This window comes from Panthera uncia, assembly GCF_023721935.1.
Source record: "Panthera uncia isolate 11264 chromosome C1 unlocalized genomic scaffold, Puncia_PCG_1.0 HiC_scaffold_3, whole genome shotgun sequence".
Taxonomy (NCBI): domain Eukaryota; kingdom Metazoa; phylum Chordata; class Mammalia; order Carnivora; family Felidae; genus Panthera; species Panthera uncia.
In genome coordinates, this window is record NW_026057584.1 from 34,203,850 (window position 1) to 34,223,135 (window position 19,286).

A 19,286-nucleotide genomic window follows, 5' to 3' on the forward strand; every position below is an offset into this window, starting at 1 on the left:
AACAGTTTTTAAAATAATTTCTAATAAGTGTTTTTGCAAATATGTCAGAAGAAACACCAAAAATCTTTTGCTTTCAATCCAAATAAAAATTCTATGTATTAGATACAATTTGGTGGTTCCCTGGCATACGTTAAGAATCACCTGGCAGAATGAGTCCTAAATAGAGACTCCCAGGCAGCAGCCCCAAAAGTTTCCAATTGAGTAGGTTTAGAATAAGGGTCTAGAATCTACATGATCCAGTCCACACACCACACTTCAAGAAATACTCTGAAAATCGTGTACTCTTTTACCATGCTTATGTATCTAACTATAAAGAAGATTCTGAAATAAGGGAGAAGAAACTACTTGTTTAGGATAATTGACCACCCTGGCATCATATACAATACTTTGTAGGCTTGATCTTGTCATTTACAGACTTCAGAGTGACATTTAAAAATATGGCATCATATACAATACTTTGTAGGCTTGATCTTGTCATTTACAGACTTCAGAGTGACATTTAAAAATATGCATAGCTAACATTATACTAAACCTAAGTTGACCATAGCTATTATTCTTCCTCTATAAATTTTTTTAAGGGTTTGAAGCATTAAATATTGAATTGACAATAATTATGGTTACTTCAGCTACATTTCAGATTTTTCAGAAATCATATTTATGTATAATTCTGGCCAAGACATCCCTAATTCTGGTGACTTGAAATATATATGTATACACTCTCCTTGCTTAGTTTGTTTTGGAGTCTTTGTATTGAAATTGTTTCATGAGGTTATCTAGCCCTCTGGATAAAATTAATACTTATTCCAATGGGGTTTATTTTCCTGTTGTCATTTTGACAATGAAATGAAGTACACTAATTACCATCCTTTTTTTCAGCTGCATGAGTTACAAGACAGGAATATGGAGTGTCTGGGAATGTTACATGAGTCCCAAGAGGAAATAAAGGAACTTCGTAGTAGATCTGGCCCTGCTGCTCATCTTTACTTTTCACAGTCATATGGAGCTTTTTCTGGGGTGAGTTTTTCTGGGAAAGATGTTACATATTTAAGGAAACTTTTTAAGATTAGATTGTCCTGAGAGTGATGTGGTTTCTGGTGGTATAAAGTATCTTGAGAAGAGAGAACATGGTTTGTCCTTGTTTCTGGAAGTCATTTATTCATTTAGGCTTTAATTTGTATGTTTACATCTACCTTAATACTCTTACTTATGGTAGCCTTTCTTCTAATAGATGACCTTCCGGGTTTATTATAATATATGAGATGAACCCTAAGGAAATTAGGTTTAGGTCTGTGTACCATAGAGCTACTTAAACTTGGGTCATCCTTACCCTAGGCCCACCACATGCCACTTATTCAAATAGTACTCTGAACATCTAAAACCTATTTCAACAGATCTTAAGTCTCTTGGTATATTTCATGCTAGTTAGAGTGTAAGCCCCATGAGGGCAGGATTCATGTTTGCTTAATTCATCAATATATAGTATTATTTGAATTAAAGAGATTAATGAAAACTTGTGAGTTTATGCCAGAATTTATAATATTGGTTCAAAGAATTATTTTAACAGCCTAGTTTGTAAATACTTATAAGCAATTCTGTGAAATATTTTAAAAAACTGAAACTATAAATTATAGTAATTTTTTGAAGAATATGGGAACAAGACTTTGGTTTTTAACTTTTTATTTTGAAATAATTTTAAACTTAGACTAATATTACAAAAATAGTACAAAAACTCTCATATATCATTCATCTAGATTCCCCAATTTTTAACATTTTACTACATTTGCCATATCATTCTGTTATATTTTTTCTGGACCATTTAACAGTAAGTTACAGAGACACCCTATTAACTCCTAATACTTCAGTGTGTATCTACCATAAACAAGGACACTCCTATATAACTATGCTACAGCTGTCGAAGTCAGAAAACTGTCATTGATATACAATACTATCATCTCATCCACAGAGCCCTAAGTTTAAATTTTACCAGTTGTCCCAACAATATCCTTTGAAGGATATGTTGCATTTGGTTGTTTCAAAAGGCCTGTTTTACATGCCTTTCATTACCTTTGTAGAATGTCCTCAGTTTGGGTTTGTCTAATGTTTCCTCATGATTAGATTCAGGCAATTTATTTTTGGCAGAAATAATGCCATGTTCTTCTCAGTACACTGTAATAGGAGGCTCACGTTGTCTATTTATCCCATTACTGATGATGTTAAATTAACTTTACTAAGTTAAGGTAGTATCTGCCAACTTTTTCTATTCTAAAGTTAATGTTAATTGATAACTAATTAAATTAGTGTTGCTAATTAACTTTACAATGATGAAAATTGGCAGATGCTACCTTAGCCAAGTGATCAAAGTTACTATTTTGTGGGAAGATACTTTAAGACCTATTTAAATATCCTGTTTTTCTCAGCAAACTTTTATCTGCTAATTTTAACACCTAGGGATGGTTCATATCTGACTCAGTTTTTACTAAGACGATTGCCAAATGGTGATTTTCTAATTCCATCATTTTTTCAACATTTATTAATCAACTTTTTTTTGTCAGAACCTTTCTGTCTCATTTATTTATTCATTTGTTCATTTAGTTATGTTCGTATGGACTCTTCCTATTTTAGTCAATGGATTACAGTCCATTATTACTAATTTTTATTTTGATACTTAAATTGTCACAGATATGGCCAGCGTGATCTCCTTTAAGTTCATCTTGCCCTTTTCCTGTCCCAGTCCTGGAGTCAACCATTTCTCCAAGGAGGTCTGGTTAGTTTTAATGAGGAATGATATTTAGAATTCAAGATCTGGGTTCTGTGTGTCCATTGCCACTAGAGTATCATTACTTCTAGTCCCTCTCAGCAGATAGAGCTAGAAAATATATGTATGTTCATGCATACACCCACTGAAACACATCCATATCTATGTTCCAATCCATATTTATGTTCATCTGTCTACATGTATTTAAAAACATGAGTTCACACCAGTATCTCCAATTCTAGCCATTGTCAGCCCAGCCTCACCGAGCATGGCACTCATGCTAGTTGAATCCTCATTTCTGACCAGGGAAAAGGAAAACTTGCTTATTTTTCCTTAATGATTTTTCTACATTATAAAAGCCATACATGTTTATTATAGAAAAGTTAGAGATTACAGAGAAGCAAAAAGAAATTGTGAAATACTGTCAAATCCTGACTTCCAGAGAATTATTATTGGCATCTCGGTTTATAGCCGTTCAGATCTTTTGGTTTTTTGTGTCTACGTAGGTAATATATTTTGTTTATCATATTGGTTTTTCCCACTGCTCGCCTGTAAAAAGATATCATGAAAAAGAAGTTGGTTCTTGTTTAAAAGTTACATTTCCAAAGTGCCTCTCTTTTTTTTTTGCATTTTTGCCTGTGCCTATTTTCTTGTGTTTTCTTTTATTGTAACACCAAAAGTATTGGACCCTGGAGACTCTGTTAATTCATGTAAGGATAACCCATTTCTCCTAACCGTCTTCTTACATAATCAGTATAGGAATCTCACACTCTTTTTCTTAGGAATCCCTGGCAGCTGAGATTGAGGGGACCATGCGTAAAAAGTTGAGTTTGGATGAGGAATCTTCTCTCTTCAAACAAAAGTAAGTACAATCACATGTATTGTTACCCAGGCACTGGGATGGAATTAAAAAGAAGCCACAATCCAAAGTGATAGGTATTTTGAGAATTCAGTTGTAAATCTGCTTAGTATTCAGTTTTTTTCTCATAGTGCTGACATTTGGGGTTTTTTTACATATTTTTTAAATGTTTATTTATTAGAGAGAGAGCAGGCAAGCAGGGGAGAGGCAGAGAGAGAGAGAGGGAGAGAGAATCCCAAGCAGGCTTTGTACTGCCAGTGCAGAGTCCGATGTGGGGATCAGTCTCACGAACATGAGATCATGACCTGAGCTGAAATGAAGAGTCAGACATTTAACCAATTGAGCCCCAAGGCTCAATAGTGCTCACATTTGTGAGAGTGTTCTCTTGTTCTGAAGCTTATTTTCCAATAATTTCTCTTAAAATTTAGAGGCTAGTCGGGGTAGTTTTATTTTCAATGAATTGTACACACGTGTCTCTTTTCTAAAGCACTCCAGTGGTAGACAGTGGCAATAATGAATACTACTTCTTTTTTGACAGAGCCCAACAGAAACGGGTATTTGATACTGTCAAGGTTGCCAATGACACACGGGGCCGCTCTATCCCATTCCCAGCTCTGCTGCCCATTCCAGGGTCCAACCGTTCAAGTGTCATCATGACAGCAAAACCTTTTGAGTCTGGTTTGCAACAAACAGAGGACAAAACCCTCCTGAACCAGGGGGGCAACTCAGAAGAGGTTTCAGAGTAAGAAATATAGATCATGGCAGTTATCGTGTATTTCTTATGGCATTGACATACCAGATGCCCATACTTATATTTCAGCATTGTTCTGTGCTATTCCAAGGAATTTCTGGAACTGTCAGTTTTCATTCAGTAATGATGCCCAATAGCATTATTTGTAAGACAGATCATTGACTTCCTAAAAGTTTTTGGAGTAAAAAGGCTACATTTAATTAAGTATATTCAAAACAGAAGTTGCATTGAAGTGTAAAATTCTTTACTACTTTCTTCTTCAGTGTGGCAAAGTTTGAATCTAAATCTTCATGTTCTAAGTCAGATTTTTTTGAATCTGTTTGGTCATTGGCAGTTTATGCATAGCATCAGTGACACTTTCTCATAACCCATGCTCATAATCTCAACTGCTTTGGTGCCTTTAGGATAAACAAAAAACTTGAATACCTATTGAGGAAAAGTAGGTTGCTCTTAACTTCCTATTTGTTTAAGCTTAGACTTTTTCCAGCTTTCATTAATTCATCTTATTGAATTATAAATAACTAGAAATTAAACAGCATTACTGGAAAGTCACCTGAAGGCTTTCGAAAGATAGGTTTTTTGTACCTGAGAGAAATCTTCCTAATGCAGAAATCTATCCTAGGACATACCAAATACCCAACAAGTATTAGCTGCTATCAGTAGTAGTAGTGGTGGTGGTGGTAGTGGTGGTGTTTTTACCATTATTGAATCCTCATTGTGGACTAGGAGCTAAATCTTATTTAATACTGTCAACAACCCTTTAGTGTAGGTACTATACCTTTTTAATTTACAGTTGAGGGAAGTGAGGCTTAACTCACTATGTAGGTTGCCCAGGGTCACTCCACATGAAGGTATTGGTCACATCACACTGTTGTAGGGTCACATTTCTGTAAACTACAGATTTGGTCCATGGATACACTTTGGTTCAAAAATAAAAATATTTGTGTTTCAAAAGAAAGAAATAAAGAAAGATTTCTCATCCTGGGTTTTCTATTGTATTTCAGTTTGTACCTACAGTAGCTTTGTATGTCAATACTGTGTCGTTGATCATAGTTATCTTAGGAAGAGATCAACAATCAGATCTCTGTGAATTCACATAGAGTAGCCAGGAGCAACTACAGTTTGGCTTGCTACTCTTTCTTTTGATATCAATTGTTAGATACCTCCGATTTCAAAAATATGGAAAAGGAACAAATGTGTTTACAGAACTATGAAAATATAGTATTTACAAATCTTGGGGTTTTTTTAAATGTTCTACAATATTCGTGGAGGATTACATGGCCTAAAGCAAATTTTTTCACATTTTATATTTTGAAATTGTTTGTTTTGCAGTTAATGGCATGTCATAGTTTAATGGGTTGCATTTTTTCTTTCTTAGTAGTACATAAAATAATGATACCTCTTGCAATCAATGGTTTTATAGATTCAATACAATGTGATAATGTTTATTTTTCTGGCTACCTGAACTGAATTTATATAGTCATATCCGTAGTTTTATAAGTTAAGTGACTATACTTATGGTGAGCATTGAGTAATGTTTATAGTTCTCAAATCAATATATTATACACCTGAAACTACTGTAACATTGTATGTTAATTGTACCCAAAAAATTTTTAAGTGAAATAGAAAAATTAGTAAACACCACATAATAACCAGTATGTTTTTATTTATCTGAAGTTGCTTGAAATGATCCATAAAAAATGACATGTAGTATTAGTGATTTTGGTTTATTGTTATTATTTCTGTATTATTGACACCTAAGAAAAAACACTTTGATATCTAAGAAAAAAACGCTTTGAATTTAATCAGTTTCTTAAACATTCACTATTGTAGAAAAGAGAAGTCTAGGTTGTGCTTCTCAACCTTACCCTTACAGATCTAGTCAGTGAATGATTTTCCCACAGGAACATTCAGAAGCTGGGTCAACCAGGACCCTCTGAAGATAGTGATTTGGCTACAGCACTGCATCGCCTTAGTCTGCGGCGACAGAACTACTTAAGTGAGAAGCAGTTCTTTGCTGAAGAATGGGAACGGAAGATCCAGGTTCTGGCTGACCAGAAAGAAGGGGTTAGTGGCTGTGGCACCCCCACAGAGAGCCTTGCCTCTCTGTACACCGACCAGTCAGAGATCACAGACCTCAGCAGTGCCAGTTGCCTTCGAGGTTTTATGCCTGAGAAATTACAAATTGTCAAGCCACTTGAAGGTAATAAATCAATAAGGGCCATTTGTAAGCCCTGTTGGTTATTGGCCTTTCCTTTTCCTGGAATTAAACTTTGTATTGTAATTATAAGAGGACTATGTACAGGAGATACTTTTATTATCCCTAAACCTCATTTGTGTGACAGTGTATTATAGTACTTTGTGGAAAAAGTGTGTGCAGAGATCTGCATTCTCCCATCATCAGCCATCAGTATTTTTTCAATATAAATGTGATGGAGAAAGAGCAGTCTTTTCTTTTGTCCTTAGCTAAGAAATATCATTGACGGCAGTTTTCATGGTAAAACAAATGGGATATAATAAATAAATGAAAATAATATAGGTGTAATACTTTATCTCTACCTTTCTATTCAAAAAAAGAGTTCCTTACCCAGGAAGTGTCATTTACTTAGAGATGTGTGTGTCTGGGTTGGATGGTTTTGTTTTTCCAGTTTTTGCTAATTTCTTTTCAGTTTTTGTTCTCTCCTAAAATAGAATTTGAATTCAAAGTAAATTTGTTTTATGGAATATTGATTACCTTCAAATGATTCTGTTATTATCATAAAAGAGTCTGCATTAGACAAAATTTTGAGTTGGTAATCTATAAGGAACCCTCAAACTCAAAGGTTCTATAAGTTAGTTTTATTCATTAATGATCAGTTCAGGTATTTGTCAGAGTTGCCCCCTTAGGATGAAATGTCTGTAGTAACATAATTAGACATTGCATCTCGTGCAGGTGCTTGGGGTGGTCATTTGCCAGAGTTCATAGATAAGAACCATAGGGATATATCTTCCTTTTAGCATCTCCTTCACTTTCCTACTCTGCCTGAAGAGCCTGGGGAAAGGAGAGTTATGAGCAGGATGGGGAAGAATACAAAAAATAAAACAAAACACTGAAATTCAGGTGTCTTTTAATTAGGAGCCTGGCTTTTGACTTCAAAGTTCATAAGCGTAGTTTCAAGCCAAGAAAGTATTGATTTTTGTTCACCTGGGAAAATACAGCCCCACCTCTGAGGTGCATATCTTATTTCTCATCACTACCTCAGCATCCTAGTTCCTATCAAGGGTGCTGCCTTGACTTTTTCACCCCTGCTTTAGGTGTCCTTTTTAAAGTTAACTTTTGAAATTGAAAGATTATTATTCATACCTTTAGCATCTTGTCAGTCTTCCACAGAGAACTTCATACAAATTTTACCAAAACATTAAGACTGAATAAGTAGTTTTATTGTTAGCCTTAATATTTCACACATTATAATTTTAGCTTCTGTGTCAAGATTGAATACTTGTTGGGAAATTTAAAACATGCCTTGTTGTTTTGTTTGTTTGTTTGTTTGTTTGTTTGTTGGTCTTGCACGTTCAGGATCACAAACTTTGCACCACTGGCAGCAGCTTGCTCAACCAAATTTAGGAACCATTCTTGACCCACGACCAGGTGTCATCACTAAAGGCTTTACCCAGTTGCCCAAGGATGCCATCTATCACCTCTCAGATTTAGAAGAGGATGAAGAGGAAGGTATCACTTTTCAAGTGGAACAGAACCCTTCAATATCCAAGCCAGTAACAGGAATCTTCCTTCCACCCATTACTTCAGCTAGTGGTCCAGTTACAGGTAAGAATAGTGCTTGGTGAATGTAGTCCAATAATTTTGCATTCTGACTTAACAGTATGGTCACGTGACTACCTTGATTTAAATCTAACTGGAATGTACTCAGTCTTTAACATAAGAAAATAAAAATCTATAGCAATAGTGGCCCTTCTCATTCTACTTCTTAACCAGCCTGCATAAGTAGATTGGGTAGAGAGAAAGATCAATTCAGTCAGTGGTTCATAAACCTTTTGAGCTCAGGATCTCTTTACATCCTTAAAAAAAATTGAGAATTCCAGAGAGTTTGTCTTTGTGAGTTGTATCTATTGATATTTACCATGTTAGAAATCAAAACTGAGAAATTATAAAAATATTTATTAACTCATTTAAAAATAATAATTACATGCTAACACAAATAGTATGTTTTATGAAAAATAGCTGTTTCCTTTACATAGTGAGAAGGTATTGTTTTACAATTTTGTAAGCCTCTAATTTATGGCTTGAAAGAAGATATCTGGATTTTCATACAGCTTCTACATTCAGTCTATTATAGTATGTTGCTTTGCTTGAAGAATATAAAGAAAATGCAGGCTCACACACAGAGGTGTAGGTATGAAAGGAAAGAGTATTTTAATAACCCCTTCAGGTATTTGTGAATATTTTTTTGATATTACACCAAAACTTGATAAGTAGCAGTTTCTTTGTAGCAATATGGAATCCAAAAACCTATCATACTTTGTTACATTAAAGTCTGTTGGTCTATCCTACACTTTGAATGCATCTTTTATCCATGCATGATTTTATAACTTCATGCACTAGTCATTTGGAAAATATTGGTTCTCTGAGTTATGCACATCTCTAAATGTTAACCTATTTCATTATATAATATATTAAAATTACATTACTATCACCACCTATGTCATCAGATAAGTCTTTTACTATTATGAAGCTTTAAAGCTCCCAGGGGTGGATATAAATTCTGCAAAACTTGAATTTTCACTTGAAAGTGCAAGTGACAGCAAATCCTATAAGCCATTTTTATTTATTGAAGAGACAGCCTCGCTACCTTCATTTCCAAGAAAATTTCTGCCAGATAGCCAAGTCTGAATAACTAGTTTGTTAGTTGTTCTTTCAGTTAAAAATGGTGTTCCATGAGAAAATTTCAACTCAATTGCCCATGTGCTTTTTCCTCTAGATGACCATTGTATCTTGGTATGCAGCAGAGTGCTTAATACTAACTTCCCATTTAATCACACAGAATTTAAGATACAAGGGTCAAGATTTAATAAGTAGTTTTTACTGCTTCATCAAAGACGTTCTTGTGTGAATCTGGCTGCTTTTTTTTTTTTTTTTTTTTTTTTTTTTTGCTATGGTGGGTGAACAACAGTGAAAAATATTCACATAGCTTGGTGCCATTGCCTTGATTTGTGCTAAGGTGCCAGCACATTTGCTCACCATTGCTTTTGTACCAACCATGCAAATGCCAACCCAGTCAAAAAGGCAAATAGCATTTTAGGGTTGCTATGAAAGTAGTTTTGACCTGTGGATTCCCGTAAGGATCTGCAAACCACACTTTGAGAACTGCTGGAGTAGTTTGACTAGAAAGATTGAACTGACTAGATCTTGTTTGGGATGTTGGGGGCGGGGGAGTTAATGTACTTTTTCAGAATGTGTTTTTTTCTTATTTCCAAGCTATTTTTAATCCCTTTAAATTACAGTTTTAAAGTATTGAAGGATTCAACTATGTACTAGCCAGGTGATACTAATACAATATTTATGTATATTTCATTTCCAAATTTAGTGGTTTTTGTACAAAATACCCTTGATTAATGCTATATTATTAATAGTGATGAACGTCTTACATTATTAACCTAGTCTTTCAATTTTGTTTGATTCCACAAAAATCTCTACTTCAGTTGCAACTTCAAACCCAGGAAAGTGTCTGTCATGCACAAACTCGACATTCACCTTCACTACCTGTAGGATATTGCATCCTTCTGATATCACTCAGGTTACCCCCAGGTAAGGGGTCTGGGCAATTTGGGGCCTAAAATTTCTTTCCTTTTGAAAACTTTGTTTTCATGTATTTACCTTTAAAATTACTTTCATGTAAATCCCAGATTTTTAATTAATGTTCTATGATCATTTGTCTTTAGGATATTTTCACATTGTATCTTCTCCTTTGATCATTGTAACTCTTCAAAGTGGCAGGGCAAGTGAGTATGTATTGTGTAAGTGAAAAACTGAGACAGAGAAAGTCTAGGTAACTGGTCCAAGTCGGAGAGGTAGCAAATGACCCAACTGCAGCCCAGAGTAAGCCAAGCTCTAAGATTTGAGGGACTAGTCCTCAGCACAAGACTCCCCTCACTTCTGACACCACTTGCAAGTTCACAGGGTTCCCAGAACCATTCTCGGGTTTCATAATTTGCTAGAAGGACTCACAGAACTTTCTGAAAACATGATGTCCATGGCTGCTATTTATTACTGGGAATGGATATAGGTTAAAATTAGCCAAAAGAAGAGATATAATAGGTCAGAGTCTGGGAGGGTTCCACATGAAAAGTTTCCCTTGTCCTTAGGATTTATTACTTTCTAGCATCGATGTGTGGTAGTACATGCAGAATATTGCCAACTAGGGAAGCTTACCCAAGCCTCAGTGTCCAAATTTTTTATTGAGGCTTTAGTGCATAGTCTATTGGTTGATTGATTGATTACCCATTGATTGATTACCCATTGAGCTCACTTCCAGATCCAGTGACCTAAAGTCCCCACCTTAAACCACATGGTTGTTCTCTCTGGCATGGCTAGTCCCCTCCCTGAAACTATTGGGTGTGGCCAGGCTCACCCCAAGATCTAGTGTGGCCAGCTTTCATCCTGAGCAGAGACACTTCTATCAGACATGGCATAGATTACTTTCCAGAAGCTTGAGGACAAAAGCCAGAACCCTTTGGGCAAGGCCAAATTATTTACTACATAGGCTAGAACATGAATATTCTAACACATAATTGAGGGATCTTATTCATCCATATTGCTGCTATTTCTGGCCCACCAATTCCCAAAAGAATTGAAGGTACTTTTCAAAGGTATAGAGAACATTGCAGGGATAATGTTAACTAGAAGTAGAGGAGAAAAATGAAGCAAAGAGGAATCAAAGGTAAGGATATAAAATGGATAGAATAAAATTAGTATACAAGTTGTAACATAAAGTCTTATATACTTGCTAGTGTGAACCATGTATCTGAGTCTTAACTTTCTAGCTGCCATTGTAGAGGGAAATAAGATTATGATTTACAAGGTATGTAAGAGCAAATCAATTATTTCGCAAAGCATTTGGCTTTCATCCAATAAAAATCTCAGTATAAGTCTGTAATGAACAGGCTTATGTGCAATTTTTCTACTTTGTTCTTATAGTCAACAAGATAACAAGTTTATAGAATTGGTTCCTGGGAAGACTCTCAATACAAGTTGATACCATCATATGAAGTGTACAGTTTGGGAAAGGACTGGCAGTTCTACAGTAAAGTAGGGACAGGGAGGTGGGAAACTAGGAATAGTCTGTAGATGGCATCGGATTAGAGATTCTTAGTTGGACTTGTTTAATCAAGAAGCCAAATATGTTTTTAGTTTATTTCTTTTATAGTAGTTGGTACTTTAGAAAGTTCAGTAATAAATTATGAATTTTAATAATTTTGTTCATAATCATTAGAATTTTGTTATCTTGATATACTGAGTATTTTATGTTAAGTGAAAGTTTGTCTATTAAATACTGGTAACATTTGCTTAAGGGAGGAAAATTGTCTACAGAAGTCACTTCTCCATTCTATCACCATTTCCTCGAGTACATGATTTCTTAGTTTTTTTCTTCCTTTCTAACAAAACATAAAATAAGAAAGTTTCTAATAGTTGTTAAAGCTTTTAATTATTTTTATTTTCCAAGAAACGTATGTTCTAAGTCAAGGTTAAGAAGTATTTGTTCCATGGGTATCCTTATACTACTTTTGTTTGGAATTAACATTCTTGAAAATGGACATTTAAAAAAATATTTTTTTAAAGTTTATTTATTTTTGAGAGAGAGAGAGCCAGAGCATGAGCAGGGGAGGGGCAGAGAGGGAGGGGGACACAGAATCTGAAGCAGGCCCCAGGCTCCGAGCTGTTAGCACAAAGCCCAACACGGGCTAGAACTCATGAACCGTGAGATCATGACTTGAGCTGAAGTCGGACGCTTAACCAACTAAGCCACCCAGGTGCCCCAAAAATGGAAGTTTAATCATTTCAACTTTTATTAGTTCTTAGTAATATAAAATTGAAAGATTAAAAGGAAATAAATTTCTCTTTAGAAGAGCGTCCTAGGTTTAATATAAAAGATTATATTTTCTAAAAGGTTGGAGAATTATTTACTTATGGATTGTTGTCTCTGGTGTCTTTCACTTTATAGAATGTATATAGTAGTAAAAATTTCTGAAATTTACTTCCTTTAATATTTTAAAGTTTTTTTGCTTTCAATTTTATTTTATTTTATTTTCAGCTTCACAGGTGAATTCTATGAATTATTTTTTTAAATATAATTTATTGTCAATTAGCTAACACACACATGAAAAGATGCTCATCAGGGAAATACAAATCAAAACCACATTGAGATACCACCTCACATTGGTTAGAGTGGCTAAAATTAACAACTCAGGAAACAACAGATGCTGGTGAGGATGTGGAGAAACAGGAACCCTCTTGCACTGCTGGTGGGAATGCAAAATGGTGCAGCCACTCTGGAAAACAGTGTGGAGGTTCCTCAAAAAATTAAAAATAGAATCACCCTACGACCCAGCAATAGCACAACTAGGAATTTATCCAAAGGATACAGGAGTGCTGATTCATAAGGACACATGTACCCCAATGTTTATAACAGTGCTTTCAACAATAGGCAAATTATGGAAAGAGCCCAAATGTTCATCAACCAATGAATGACTAATATTTTAATTTCTTTTATTTCTTTTTTTTAAACTTTTTTTTAATGTTTATTTATTTGAGAGAGAGAGTGAGTAGGGGAGGAGCAGAGAGAGAGGGTGACACAGAATCCGAAGCAGGCTCCAGGCTCTGAGCTGTCAGCACAGAGCCTGACGCAGGGCTCAGACCCACGAACCGTGAGATCATGACCTGAGCCAAGTCAGACACTTAACTGACTGAGCCACCCAGGTGCCCCTAATTTCTTTTATTTCTATCATAAAATTTAGTCATATTCCCAAAAATATATATTTTGAGTTAAAATTTAAGAATAAAGTTAGAGTACAGTAAACTTTTTCATAACCTATGAAAAGAAGTATGTTTCATTGTTACAAATTACAAATAATTAACCAGTCATTGAAGTAACATCAAAAGTCTTACTCTTCAGATCTTTCCACAGAGTTTAGTTATTGATACATTGCCTGTGCCTCTATATTTACTGTGGATAACTAATGTGATTACTTTAAATACTGTTTAGAAATTACTTTTATTTTTAAACCTCTCTTTTCTTTCTCTCTCTTTCTTTCTTTCTTTTTTTTTTTCTTTTCAAAGTTCTGGGTTCCCTTCATTATCCTGTGGAAGTGCTGGTAGCAGTTCATCAAACACAGCGGTGAATTCTCCTGCTATGTCCTATAGACTCAGCATTGGTGAATCTATTACCAACAGACGAGATTCTACTATAACATTCAGCAGCACCATGAGCTTGGCCAAACTTCTACAGGAACGAGGCATTTCTGCTAAAGTGTATCACAGCCCAATTTCAGAGAACGCCCTCTTCCAGCCTGTCCCTAAATCCCTGGCTATTCCTTCCACACCACCAAATTCACCATCTCACTCACCCTGCCCTTCTCCTTTACCCTTTGAGCCTCGAGTGCATCTCTCTGAAAATTTTTTGGCCTCCCGACCAGCTGAAACATTCCTCCAGGAGATGTATGGTTTGAGACCTTCCCGGAACCCTCCTGATGTTGGCCAGTTGAAGATGAACTTAGTGGACAGGCTAAAGAGACTGGGGATAGCCAGAGTAATCAAAACCCCTAATGCACAGGAAAATGGAAGAAGCCAAGAGGCAGAAATTGGTCTTCAAAGACCAGACTCTGCTATTTATTTAAATTCAGGTAGCAATTTATTGAGTGGACTGAGGAGGAATCAGAGTCTTCCAGTCATGATGGGTAGCTTTGGCACGCCTGTATGCACATCCTCGCCAAAAATGGATGTCCTGAAGGAAGACTGAAGTTCAGCAATTAACTGATCTCTTAAACAAATTAGCACATGAAGGATAGATTTGCACTGATACATGTAGTCTGGTCTGACTGAGAGACAAGGAATGTTGCAGATGGATTGTGAATGTGGAAAGGGGAAGTGGAAGAATGGAAACAAAATTGAGATGAGCCCCTAATGAATGAGGTCTAATAAATTGCAAGTATAGATGAATGAGTCATGAGTGTTTGGAGGCAGAAAAGGAAGAAAGGTTTAATATACTCCTTCAGTTGAATGTTCCTATCTTGAAAATAAAAAGTGACTAGACAATAAATTCAGTAATACCGAAATATGCCAGAGATACTAAACTTGCTAGAACATTTATTCCTAGTAAACAAAAGCAGGAAGAACCCAGGTTAGGAGATGGGAAGAAAAAGGGAGCAGCCTTGACCATTGCCTATAAAAAGCTGTACTGCAGGGTTGTTGAGGTAAGCCCTGTCTGTTACTGAGACAAGGAAGATGCTTTTATGTTTTACCCTGTTAATGTCTGGATAAATTACATATCCATCAAATGGTATGTACACAACATTAGCAAGCAAGGAATTTTATCTTTTTCATAAAATCAGAATAATGGAGACTCTCTTTTTGCTTTCCGTTTTCAAGCCTTTGAGCCACTGGGAGCCCAAACCACCCAAATTCCTTTTGTATTTGTGATTAATAAAAATTCATTTTTAAATTTGTATTTTTATACAACACCTCCCAAAAAACAACATGAATTGGGGGATAAGGATGTCCTTTAAGAAGGAAAATATGGGTAAGTTGGAACCAAGGAAACTTGTTTTCAAAATATTTTATTTAGATAAGTACAGTGGCCAAGAAATATGAACATAATTACATGGCTTTCAAATTTCCTTGGAGACTGGAAGGGGTTAAACCAGAAGTGCAATCAATAGGAATTAGGGAATGTTGTGTATTTATGTCTGTACGTTTTTTTGTAAGTAAAGTTAGTTGCAACTAAACTTTTTCCAAAGTGCTATGCATATTTTTCATTAAAGATGACATGTATTTGCACAAAATTTCTCAGGCATATTAAATTATTATAAGCTGAAGTAAAACCCAGGTGCTTGCTTTGAGATTGTGGTTTTTTTTAATTGTAAAATTAAAATACATCGTCTTTTTCTTGGTATCTGTAGAATTAGAGAATGAACTTTTTAATGGGGAAGTCAAAGTTTTTGCTTTTTTTCTGGGAATCTTTTTTTTTCTTTTTTTTTTTTTTTTTGGTACAGATTCTATGAAATGGCAAAGTGAAACTCGGGAATTCGGTTTCAGCATTCATCAGTGTGACACAAGGCTGTGAATTGGGAAGAAACAGATCTGTTTTACAAACTGTCGCTAATCAAGGCCTATTCCTCATCATGACATGGCTTTCTCTAGGCAGTACAGTTCAGAAAAAAAAAAACAAAAAAACATTATATGAAAGGCATGATAGAGAAGAGATGAGGGTGGAGGCTAATTATTTTGTTATTAAAAATGGGAGGCATATTACGTGATCTTTTTGGTGGTTAATTTGCAAATGTTTTGCTCCTTACTTCTGACTTAACCGGAAGGCAGTTTTGTGAAGCATTCTTGATGAGAGTCTTGCTCTGATTCCCATCGATACACCTATTCTCATGCCTGCAGAGGATCCTTCCTTTCTCCTCTTGTGGTGCCTCTCCTACATAAAGAGCTGTGTGTTCAAAAGGGTAGAAAAACCCACATGTGTGCATGGTAAGAATGTGTGAGTTTACCATACTTTTTAGAAGCTTAATAAAACTTTTCTAAATTTCTTAAAAACAGAAAGTGAAAGTGCCCTCTCCACCTTCTCTCCGCTTTTGTCAGTCATGCTGAGATCAGCAGACCTTATATTAACATGTTCAGAAAGGATTCTAGCAGGTCTCCCATAGGTGAACATAAGTGTCCCTGAATGTGGTAGGCATTAACCAGAAGAATTCCATGTTTAAAGATGTTTAAATTTCCAGAATATTCCAATTCACTTCTAAAAAATAGTATTTGAGTTCTACTTCATAAAATAAACTCTGGGGTGCTTATTTTAGCAAAGTCTTAAAGCTTTTTATTTATTCTCTAAGAAAATAATCTTGCTGTTGCCAGTTTCCAAGAAACATCGGGAAATGGGTAAATGTACAGCCAGAGAGTAGTACAAAGTTATGAAATTATCAGATTTATGTATACTATATAAATAGCTGTAAACTAAGCTAGATTTTGGAGTGTTCTGTATAATTAGTATACTTTTTTAATAACTGATGCTAAAATGATCATTTTGGAGGCAGGGTGAGGGCATATTCACAGCCAAATAAGCACATCTAATTGAAGTTTCAGTTTTTGAAAACTAGATTGATGTTACTGTTTCACCAGAAACATAATGATTTGTATACTGGCGCATGCTTGTCTCTAAAAATGAATGTTTTGAAATTGGGTTTTACTGTTTTTAAAGATTCCATCTAAAATCATTTTTGGTACAGCCTGAGAATCTCTATTCTAACAAAAGTGTGCAAATTATAGGAAGAAGACCTGGAGCCTTGTAGTAAGTTTCTCCTCACTTTATCTGTTACACTTGAGTACTGTTCACATTTTAGTTTTTCTGTATCAACTGTGTATGTACTTTTATGCCAATATAAGAAACTCCAATCTTTTTTTTCTCCTTTAGGAAGATTCTCAGTGATTATACCTCAGGTATTTCTAAGTATCCTACTCTCTATAGGAGGGATACCTTCGTGGGCTCAGAATGAAAAGTTTCCCTGAATTATGATGATCTCAAATCTTACGTAATAGCCTTAGGCGTTGGTCTTAGGGAGAACTTCATGACCATCGTTAAAGTAGCTGTTGGTTTTTTTTTTAAGTTTTATACTCTGTGTTCTTGATTTGACATGAATGAACAGACTTTGGCAAAGGGAGGAAATAAGAGGCAGCTCACAACAAGAGCCTATTCTCTATAAAAGGTGTATTTTGTACAGTATTCATTCAAAGTCTGCTATTTTTTTTTTTTTTTGACCGTTCTGATACTTGGTTACTAATATTGACTTTTGATATCTGGAACTAGAGCTCTCAAGTGGTTAATGGCCCACCCCTTTGATGTCAGATGCCCACAGGCCTGCAGTCCCAAGTGCAACACCACAGTGTCTACAGCTGAGTGGTTGCATTGTGGAGCACAGCTGCCCAGGAGTGGTGTTGGAAGTGCCCTCTGGGGCAGCCAGGGAAATTCTATTGTTTGATATCTAGGGCTTGACTTTGTCAAACAGCTCTTTGTGCACCTACCTTTGCTTTGTCAAATGTAAATCAGATAATAAACATGAATATCTTCTTAAATTTTTGTCTTTCGGTGTTTTTGTCCCAGTGCTCTTCACAGATTATCCTGCATTGAGGCTTTCCTTTCCATTATGTTGGTTTTGGTACAGAAGACAACCTCTGTTTGCCAAAGCAATACAAGACAAACCAATTATAAGTCATATGTAGTAAACAGGTCTTATTTTCTGAGATATGTTTAAAAAGAATAAAGGGAGTGTTATATATGCCATATTGTTTCCTTAGCAAAGTAACAGCAACAAAACATCATTGCAGATCTTTAATTTGAAAAAGACCAAAGCAATTCTTTTCCTATAGTCCACAATTTACTGTTGATACTCTTAGCTATTTAGAAACTGTTTCCAGCAGACAGTCTCTCCTTTGCTGTCCTGCCTGCGCTCCCTTGTGGTGTATTCAGTTAACTTCTTTCTCTTTTGTTCTGCCTTGGGTGAATGCTTTCACTGCCCATGCCACTGGCCCCACCCAATTGTAGCACCCCATATTTGGTGAGCCTCTGCTGGCCCAGGACTCTTACTGGATTCCTTAGGAATCCTCGGGACTTTCCCTCCTCAGTGGACCAATTCTAGTACCCCTTGGGAAACTGACAACCTCTGGCAGAGGTTACTCCTCAGTGAGGATCAGAAGACCCACGGGGAGCCCACTGGACTGTCCTTGCCCAAAAGAGTGATGGATTTTCCCTCTTGTCCTTCATAAGGACCCTTCCCTCCCTCTCCTTTCTCTTTTTAGCCCTTTGGTCGTCTAACCCTAGTACTCCTCAGACAACTGAAGATCTCTGGCCAGGGCAACTCCCCGGTATGGTCTAAAGGTGTGAGGATGAACAAGTCAGACTGCTGGTGCCTGTGAGGGCAATGGACCCCTTTCTTCTCCCCCAACTCTGTCTCTTCTTAGGTCTCTATTCCCAACTTGCTTATTTTGGAATTCCCCCCTCCCTTTTTTGTTCCCACAGATCCAGCTGCCATCTTGATCTATAGCAAAACATATTCCTGTGCATCTGAATGGTGAGTCCTTCCCTCTCCTTTTTTCTGACCCTGACTGGCCACCTCATGTCCAGCTTTCTCTGTTACAGGGACACCCCAGCAGGGATTTCTGTTGCCACTTGCTGCAACCCTCTCCTTGGTGGAACACCCCAGTAGAGTCGGTTGCCCCATTTAAGGTCCAGTCCTTTTTCAGTTCATTGGGATGCCCTAACTGAAATCGTGACCACGAATTGGAGCTCCATTCCCTGTGGTGGAGCACCCCTTTGGAAATCAACAGTCAGTCTTTTTGACTGTGAGACAAACCCCCCTCTATCCCTTTGGACTCACCCTTGGGCTATATTCTTAAGAACTGGAATAAATTTGACACCCAAATCCTGAGAAAAATGTCTCATCTTTTTTAATGTAATATTTCCTGGCCTTAATAAAAACTCCCAGATCAAAAGGTATGACCTGTTCATGGCATCCTTTCATATAATACTACTTTCCAGCTTGACCTCTTTTGCTGGAATTCCTCCAAATGGCCAAAAGTCCCATGTATTCAAGACTTCATGGCATTGTCCCCAAATCCCAATCTCTTCAATAACTGTAGAATGTGTCTTGCTTGGTTT

General features: G+C 36.2%; 1 protein-coding gene across 8 annotated transcripts in view; it reads left to right on the forward strand.

The window, feature by feature from the left end:
- TRAK2 (trafficking kinesin protein 2) overlaps positions 1 to 18,733 on the forward strand; it is a 66,339-nt gene extending 47,606 nt beyond the window's left edge. For 6 of the 8 annotated variants that reach the window (XM_049615187.1, XM_049615188.1, XM_049615189.1 and 3 more), the window contains 7 exons: positions 877 to 1,014; positions 3,538 to 3,617; positions 4,153 to 4,356; positions 6,270 to 6,568; positions 7,922 to 8,170; positions 10,063 to 10,168; positions 13,697 to 17,317. In XM_049615187.1, coding sequence (XP_049471144.1) covers positions 877 to 1,014; positions 3,538 to 3,617; positions 4,153 to 4,356; positions 6,270 to 6,568; positions 7,922 to 8,170; positions 10,063 to 10,168; positions 13,697 to 14,375 — 1,755 coding nt within the window. In that variant the 3' untranslated portion in view covers positions 14,376 to 17,317. Of the gene's footprint in view, positions 1 to 876; positions 1,015 to 3,537; positions 3,618 to 4,152; positions 4,357 to 6,269; positions 6,569 to 7,921; positions 8,171 to 10,062; positions 10,169 to 10,302; positions 13,656 to 13,696; positions 17,318 to 18,647 lie in introns of those variants that run through there. The other 2 variants (XM_049615193.1, XM_049615191.1) reach the window with 2 other exon arrangements.
- Positions 18,734 to 19,286: the final 553 nt, after the last annotated feature.